Source organism: Solanum tuberosum, unplaced genomic scaffold (genome assembly GCF_000226075.1).
Source record: "Solanum tuberosum cultivar DM 1-3 516 R44 unplaced genomic scaffold, SolTub_3.0 scf00051, whole genome shotgun sequence".
NCBI classification, from domain to species: Eukaryota; Viridiplantae; Streptophyta; class Magnoliopsida; order Solanales; family Solanaceae; genus Solanum; species Solanum tuberosum.
This window is the reverse complement of record NW_006238978.1, coordinates 990,484-999,216: the sequence shown is the minus strand read 5'-3', so window position 1 is coordinate 999,216 and position 8,733 is coordinate 990,484. Positions and strand designations below refer to the sequence as shown.

The window sequence follows — 8,733 nt, the reverse complement described above, 5'->3', positions numbered from 1 at the left end:
CACCACCCCCCTCCACCCCCAACCCCCCAACCAATCAAGTCCCACAAAATAACACTATATATATATCCACTTTTCCTTTTCCATTTGAAAGAAAGAAAAAAGTGTCAAGCAAATTCTAAAACCATAATAATAGTATTATCCCAAAATATGGGATTACAAAACCAGCTTAGTGACATTTCTACTGAATCAATTCCAATATTAATGATAACCCTTTTTGCTAATTCTCTTAATTATCTCCGTTCCTTAATCTACACTTTCCTTCAATTTCTTGGCATCTCTTCTTCCCGATTTACCCCTCATCAAATCGACGATTCGTTCTGCGAAGCGGTCGGGTCCGGTTTAACCGGCGTTATTTTCCTCGCCGATCAGCTTAATCTGAACCGGTTGTTATCTTATCATCATCAACAGCAACAGGATGAAAAAACCGGTTCCGGTTCAAGTACCTGTGTGGTTTGCTTGAACCGGTTGGGTGATGGAGACCGGGTTCGCAAGTTAGCCTGCCGGCACGTGTTTCACATGGAGTGTTTAGATGGGTGGTTCAATACGCTAAATTTCAACTGTCCACTTTGCCGGTCGACTTCGGTCTCCGGTGAGCGCGTGGTGAGAGCGCGGCGGCGCGTTGCTGGGGATTTACTTGCTTGGTTCTCGTTAAACTGAGTGTTAATGGTCGACGATGAAAATTAAACTTTTTTTCTTTCTTTTTTTTATTTTTCTTTTCACTTTTGTGGGATTACTTTTAGTATTTTTTTTTTAGGAAATTAATATTTTTTTCCTTTTTGTTTTGTTTTTGAAGGGCATTGATAAGAAGCTCTTTTGTAGCACTTGATAATGATGTAAAAAGGTTTTTGTTTTTGTTAGTATTACTACATCTTAATATGATTTCCTTTTTCATTTCTTTTAACTTTCGGGTTTGATCTTTACTCGAGCTTAGTTTATCAGCTTCGTGATTTTACATAGTTTTCGCCATTTTCTTTTAGAAAAATAACCTTTCGCTATCTAGGCTTCCTCAATGGAATGGTCCCATGGGCCTCTTCTTCCTAGAAGGTCATGCCTTAAAAATGGGCTATTTCTCCTTTTGGTAATTACTTTCTTCATTCATTTTTACTTAATATTTTCAGAGACAGACATGCTCATTAAGAAATAGTGACTGACATGATTATTTACCATAATATATCTATTAATTAAATTTTAGTATTAGGTGTAGTAAAATAATTTGGAGAAGAAGTAATTAATGCTAAAGCTAAGACATGAAAAAAATATTTATCTTTTGTTGATGGTATTAAAAATGAACAATCTTATCAAAATTTTGAAATAGTGGACAAGTAAAAAAGTGAACAGGAACTAAATAGAAGTAGTAGTTTTGCTAATTCAATTGAGTTATTAAATTGTTGAAACCTTTTGGTAATGAACTCTTTCTTTTAACATATTTAATCAAGATAAAGACTTTAATTTGAAACACAATATTCTACTTCAATGATGAGGAGATCGAGAGTTGGTGCTGTAGACAAACAAATTGATTATATGTGGTTATCTTAAGAGTCAAGTTGCATGTTTCTGGTGCACAATCTTATCAAATGGATTTTGAATATGTACATAACCAAGTACATGACTGTTTTCTAATATTACCTCTAATGGTTGTTGCATTGCTTCATCTTATATTTTTTCTTAATCTTAGTCTTATTTGTAGGACGATACTGAATATGTTGATGTTGTACTTATATCTTAAGCTATCTAAGTTGATGCGAGTTCTCCGAAAACCATAATGATGATATATGATTAATAGGATTAGTAGTTAAAAACCATTAAGTATAATTTTATTTTAACAAGGTAATGAATAGTGATGAAACCTAATCAACATTTGAATTACAATCAAAGACATATGGTTGGAGGAATTAATCATTCATTACTAAAGGAGTCTTTATCTAGGCATTGGAAGAGACGAAACAAACAAAACACTTCCATAGAAGTATCATTATGTATCAACAAATGTACCACATTAACGTAAACAGAATTACAAGAAAATAATTTGCCCTTTTACCATTTCACCTTGTATGCAATCAAGCCACTCTCTTTATGGTCACAATTCACAACCATCCTGCTCTCTTGAGTACTTGTGATGCAATTATTCTTTTACTTACAGAGTCAATTTAATTCTCAATGTGCATTCATTCAATTATTTTACTTTGTTATAAACACATCTTTCAATTTAAGCCTCAAATTATTACACTATTAGTTTGATCTCATTTTACTGTTGAGTGATCTCATGAGTTTCTCCTGGTCAGTAAGACTGTGGCGGAAATGGCAGCGATGGCCGTAAGGACAAGGATCACCATTAAGGACCATACGGCATACCTCAGTCTTGTAGCGTGGGTGGCGTAGGACAGGACGAAGCTCTTCAATGCCATGAGCAAATTGGCAGTTGTCTCCATATGGACATGCCCCTGTTTCTTGCCATTTGTTGCACAGTTCAGTCTTGAACATGCCCTGATTGTAAACATCTAATTCAAGTGGTTCCTCTTCCTTCTTGCTTCCTCCTTTCACATATACCCTTTGCTGAGTTATCACCACAAAAAACATGTGATTTAGGCCTTGAACAAATTAATACCATGTCAATTTTCTTGGGCTGAAAATGTGATTCTAAACAATTTCAACAGGGTAAAAAGTTCAAGAACACAAGAAAATAGATGCACTTTGTGGTATGCCATCTTTATGATATAGCCTAGAAAACTTATTGGCTAGATAGAAGGTAAGCATTCCTTTTTATTCAAATTTTGTTAATGCAATGTAACCATCTACAACAACAACAAATCCAGTGTAATCCTACAAAGCAGGGTCTGAGAAGGTAAAATGTACGCAGATCTTACCACTATATTAAAGTGGAATCTTTGTCTATGGGCATAATGTATTTGTACTATATGTTGAAACTTTCCCTTTCTTTCTTTTAGTTGAGTCGAGAGTCTATTAGAAACGAACTCTATCTTTACGATATAAAGTTAGATTTGTGTACACATTAGCCTTCCAAACTACACTCGTGATTTGAATTTGGTATTATTGTTAGTTCACTATATGAATCATCAATAAGGTTGCAATATAGAAGAAATATGTACCGCTGTGTTGACTGATGATGATTTGGTCCGAATATGTGGCCTACTTCCACCAGCAGCATGATTTGTTTTCAAGTAACCATTAGAACGTACTGAAATACTCTTGGGTAATAGTACCCGATCCACTCCATCTGCCCGACCCGAGTCCATCACGCTAGTTGGGCTTAGATGACGATCCGCAACTACGTCTTCCCATGAATGCTCATCACTGGATGTTTCCTCTTCATGTCCAACACCAACATGCATCCTCCTCAGCCCATTATCCAGGCCCAAACCCGATGAAGGCCCATAATCCGAAGAAGCTTTCAGCAGCAAGGACAGTCGATTGTTCAAATTGAAATTCACCATTTTCAAATTGATGTTCTCTTGACGAAGAGCTAGAGTTTTCTTCTCTGTTTCAAGGAGCTGAGATAACACTCTGTTGTGACGATCCATTAGATCTTGTTGATAATGCTGGTCGATAAGCAATTGAGAGCTGTGATTTTGACGGAATCGAGGTGTTAGTACCGGCGTCACTGTTGTCTCTGTTGACGGTTGACTGTCGTCGAGTAACAGTCCGGTAGGTGGGAAGAACATCGATGAGTAGAGTGAGGTTAGATCGAAGGCGGTAGGCTGGCTGAGTACCGACGGCGATGGCAGTCCGTTGTCGTAGCTGAACGCGCCTCCGCGGCCGGCGGTTGAAATTTCCCTCTGCATTCTCGTCTGCTTCAAAATCAACGTGTTTCTTTACACGCTGATTTTGTGCAAGTTGCTGCAGATGTAAAACGTAGAAAACGTTTTCAATCAGTGCTTCAAAAATAAGCAATTCGTTTTCTATATACTAGCATTTGAATATGATAAATTCAGTAAAAAGTCCTCTCTTTTTCCTACTGAAACTCAGAGTGAAACTGATTTCACAATTCGCATTCTACATACTAATCGAAACAAATTCAACCGGTTGTTTTCGTTCTAATTTTGTAAAAATCGCATCAATTCGATAACAACAATCCGAACAGAGATTCAACAATATTGCTTCGAAATTTCGCTTTTACTTCTCATTACACAGTAAACAAAAACTCAAACGTACTTCTAAAAGTTGCTATGAAAATTAACAATACTTCACTGTTCTGATGTAAACAGAGCAAATCATTTCAATTTTAAACAGTTTTTCCTCCCATATATACGCGTACATGGATGAAAATTCACGAATCACGATCATTCTATTACCCAAGCTCTCTAAAAGTTCTCACTTTTCTAGCAAGTATTACATAGAACTGGATCTACCATAGTAGCGAAAAATGAAATCAGAAGCAAAAATGCACACAGAATCGAGCACGAAAACACATAATTGAAATCTTCACACATTCAGAATCAGAAATGCAAGGATAAAAATTGAAGAATTTTGAAGATGATACCTGATGAAACAGCAACGAGCAGCTAGAAGTGAGCTGCGGATACTGATTATTCTTCCACCAATTCTTCTAGAGAGAGAAAGAGTAAAATCATAGAAAGAGAAATTATGAGCTCTGCTATAATGGAAGATGTAAGAGCTTCATATATATATATATACTTGTAAGTTGTAAGATAGATTTCTCTTGATCACTGATCAGAGACAGGGAGGGGTAGTTTGGGTAAAAAGAAAATAGTAACCGTTTTTAGTGTATGTATAGCTCTGTTTCTGGTAACTGTAACAGAATCGTAATTTAGTTATTTGACACTATTTGCCCTTGAAATCAGTTCACATGTAGCAAGTTTCCGAGGGTATTAACGTCATTTCATTAAGCTAACTCTAATGAATTCAGGGATATGAAGTGGAAATCGAATTGATTTATAGCGGGAATATATATTCGAATATTTGTGGTTTATATTACTGGCTTGACTTATTTAAATTTGCACTGGGTAGATCAATAGAGGGGTAAAATACACCATATATGTTCGATTTATCTGAATTCACATTGAGTAGACCAATATAAGGATAAAACGTTCTTATTGGCTTGATTTATCTGCCCGTTTGTACCGGACAAACCAATAAAGGACAAAAGGTTTACTACTTGCTTGATTCGGGTAAACCAATAAAGGTAAAAAGGTTTACTACTTGCTTGATTTATTTGTATTTGCATCGGGTAGACCAATAAAGAGGTCAAAGGATCCCTACATAAAATTTATCTATTTATCAGGATTTGAACTCAAAATCTCTAGTTAATTAAGGGATGAGGGCATTGACCATCCTACTCCATTCCTTTCGTTTATGTACTTTAAGTGCGATTGCTATAATATATACTTCCTCAACCATTTTAAGATAGATAGATTTAAGAAGATCATTGCTTACTCCTCAATAGCTCATATGAATCTGATGACTATTTGTATGTTTGATCGGGCGTCAACCATTATTTTGAGTATTTTCAAGATATATTCATTTGGTTTACTATTTATTTTGCTGATTATATCGTTTGCTAGAAATGTAAATACTAATAGTGTACATACCAATGTTTATGTTCTTTCTATTTTTCTTTACATCACACTACTTTAAGTTACAATCCTTTCCTCCAACCTGCTAACGCGAAATGCTTTAGGCATCAAACTGCCTGTTATGTAAACAAAAGAAGGCAACTTGTACTATGTTTTGTTTTCTAGAAGTGATCAAATTCAAGAACTTTATGTAGTTTGATTTGATTTGATTAAGTTATTTGAAGAATCATATATCCTAGTAATTGGATCTACAAGTAGTTAGCCTAATAAAATTGAGTTTCAAAAGTTTACCAACTCTATTTTTGGATAGAGATGAAGTTCCAATTGATGAATTTGTGTTCTTTTCCCTTCTAAATTTGGGTAATTTTTTTTTTTTTGTGTGTGGGAGTGGGGGTGGGGGTGGGGGAGGCTCATGAGTATACAACTAAATTAATTTATCTATATTCTTACTTTGTGACAATTATATGATACATTACAAGAATTAGAAATTGTTAGAGTAAAGTACATCTTTTAATGGAAAGAGATAATGATTGAAGTTGATGAAAAAGGTGTAAGCTACAAGTTAGTGCGAGTACATTAGTTCATTAATTCTTGAATCTGAAATGTGATCATTTGATTCTTTGAATCAATACTTTAATATATTAAGGTAGATAATTAGTTAGCAACTTAGCATATTGTTAAGGCTTTTATATAGAAAGTTACTTATCCCCCCCTATAATCATATATCATATATATATATATATAAGAGAAACTTAGGTCCGCCTACGTGGCGTCACCACAAACCAAAATTTTCCTTTAATTTATTTATTTCCAAAACTAGCCTTTTTTTAATGAAAAGTTGCGACATTTATGAAAAGTTGCAACCTTAATGAAGAGTTATGACTTTTATGAAAAGTTATGTCTTTTATGAAAAGTTGCGACTTTAATGAAGAGTTGCGATTTTTATGAAAAATTGCGACTTTTATGAAAGGTTGTGACCTTTCCGAAAGGTTGCAACTTTTCCGAATAGTTGTAGCCTTTCCGATAAAGCACAATAAACATTTGTTCACACTACCCTTTGTTGTCTATAAATAGAGAGATTTCCTTTCATTTTAAAACAACGAAAAATCTTAACGTCTTCTTCTTCACAATTAAATATTTGTATACTTTGCTCCTGTTGAGTGACTCACTGACACAATTACTTATGTTACAGATCCTGGTATGTATTTTTACAGTCATTAATTTATGTTTATGTTATTGAGGATAAATGATAAGATGTACTCCTTTACATCATTAATGTTTGTTACTATGTAATCTTGTATGTAAGATATAATATAATGTTTTAGTTTTAATGACTGATAGATTTTAAGTATTATTTTATAAATTCCGTTATATTAAATACCCGCGCGAAGCACGGATAATTTTACTAGTTACCTAATAAGTGATTAGATCGTGCAAATAATTTCTTTCACTGTCAATTTATACAAAGTAATTAATTTAGCATGAAAATGACTCATGCCAGTTAATCGTGCAAAGTGTGAATACTACTAATTAAAATATAAATTTTCAGCAGTATCCCTTGTAAAATGGCTTATTGGTAACATTTCAGACGATTTTTCATAGAAAACCTCATATTTTTCCTTGTGTTTAAGTAGAGATTGCTATAAATTCATATCTTTTAGTAATAAATTATTACTAGACAATTTATGCAAAGTACAATCCATCATAAAAATTTACTAACAAGCAACAATAGTAGAAAATAATAATTAATCTTTAATTAGGTGATTAATAATGTCACACCCATCACTATCACTTATAATGCCTTGTTACTTAATCATCAACTTAATAATCCATAATAAAGGGAAAGAAGATTTAAAACTTTCATTCAATTATTATCTAAATTATTTCACAGTTAAGAAACTTTAGAAGGACAATAAATAGGGTCCCATCATTTATCTGCTTTTTACTTCACAAAATCAAATTTAACATGTTTTTCTCCATTATTTTCTTAAATTAAAAATAATAAGATTTGGTTACAACAAAATTCTCATTATAGCTTGCTGTTAGGGAAGACTATATGTTGATTGCTTGTGTTTGCTTGTTATAGAAGATTATCAAGATTGTTGTTTGGTGGTTTTGTTTTACCAATTATTTTAAAAAAAAATTAATTTATATACACTAATAAATTAATAATATTGTACAGTACTATTTACATTATCAATATATTTTAACCTATCGTAACAAGTTACACGTCTTATTTTTCAAGTTACTACATTTAGTTATCTTTAATTTATAAGACATTTAAACAGATGTATAAGTTAAACTCTTTCTCTTTTGGTTGTTATGGAAGATTATCAAAAATGATGATTGTGGTTTTAGTTTTCCAAATTCTTTTTTGGACTTTAACTTATGTTAAAGATATTATATTATCACTATATTTTAACTTGTTATAACTGGTTTAATTTAGGTTACTAATCTTACTTTTTATGTACGATTTCTTCGGTTTTGTTTTACGTGCCCTGACAATGCAAAAAATCATTTTACACTATCAATGCATCATAGCTAAACTCATTTGTTTTTGAGTTTAACTGTTATACACCGTTAGATTATTCAAATGATATTTACAAATAAACTTTCTAGAAAAATAATATTTGAAATCTTTAAAATGAAATATATTTTTTGCTATAACAAATAAAAATAATCTGATAATATAAAAAACTATTTATATTCTAACATGTATATCACTTAAATACTTTGTCCTCTAAAGAGTCATGACATAAAGAGGTGGTTAAAGAGATTTGCCATTTTAAGAAGGAAACAATGATTTTCTTTAGGGGAAAAAAGAAGTTTGCTTCTTTATCACAACTTTTAACTAACTAACTATTAATTTTATTTTCAATTTTTTCGTATCTCTCCAATCACAATTTAATTTGAATCATGTGTTGTTTGGTGTAAATAAAGCCAATATGATGCCACTTTCAACCTCCAACTTACACACATATTTTCTTTTTAAGTAATTGTCAAGGTTGTTAAGCTAGCTATCACACATATAATATTATTATATAGTTTTGACTTCCTTTTCATTACAGTTTGCAATTTTCACACACATTGGCCCTACCATACAAACACAAATATTACTCAATGAGGCTAATTTCAACTCGTGTACATATACATACATACATATATATATATATATATATAT

The 8,733-nt window shown here is 32.6% G+C and overlaps 2 protein-coding genes across 2 annotated transcripts; one reads left to right on the top strand and one right to left on the bottom strand.

Annotated features, from left to right (window-relative positions):
- The first annotated feature begins 88 nt into the window (after positions 1–88).
- LOC102594525 (E3 ubiquitin-protein ligase RHA2A) lies at positions 89–860 on the top strand. The gene has a single exon (XM_006344124.2). It carries the CDS (start codon positions 148–150, stop codon positions 655–657), a length of 510 nt encoding a protein of 169 aa, XP_006344186.1. The 5' UTR covers positions 89–147; the 3' UTR covers positions 658–860.
- Positions 861–1,941: 1,081 nt separating this feature from the next.
- LOC102594190 (zinc finger CCCH domain-containing protein 15-like) lies at positions 1,942–4,595 on the bottom strand. Its single transcript, XM_006344123.2, has 3 exons — positions 4,499–4,595; positions 3,108–3,855; positions 1,942–2,553 (listed from the first exon to the last, which is right to left on the bottom strand). Exons 2-3 carry the CDS (start codon positions 3,798–3,800, stop codon positions 2,230–2,232), a joined length of 1,017 nt encoding a protein of 338 aa, XP_006344185.1. The 5' UTR covers positions 3,801–3,855; positions 4,499–4,595; the 3' UTR covers positions 1,942–2,229.
- Positions 4,596–8,733: the final 4,138 nt, after the last annotated feature.

Excerpts from the sequence above, each read along its gene's own strand:
- LOC102594190 (XM_006344123.2), bottom strand. The coding sequence starts at position 3,800 with ATGCAGAGGGAAATTTCAACCGCCGGCCGCGGAGGCGCGTTCAGCTAC. Across the intron at positions 2,554-3,107 it reads CATCATCAGTCAACACAGCG|CAAAGGGTATATGTGAAAGG; the intron begins GTACATATTTCT and ends GTGATAACTCAG.
- LOC102594525 (XM_006344124.2), top strand. The coding sequence starts at position 148 with ATGGGATTACAAAACCAGCTTAGTGACATTTCTACTGAATCAATTCCA.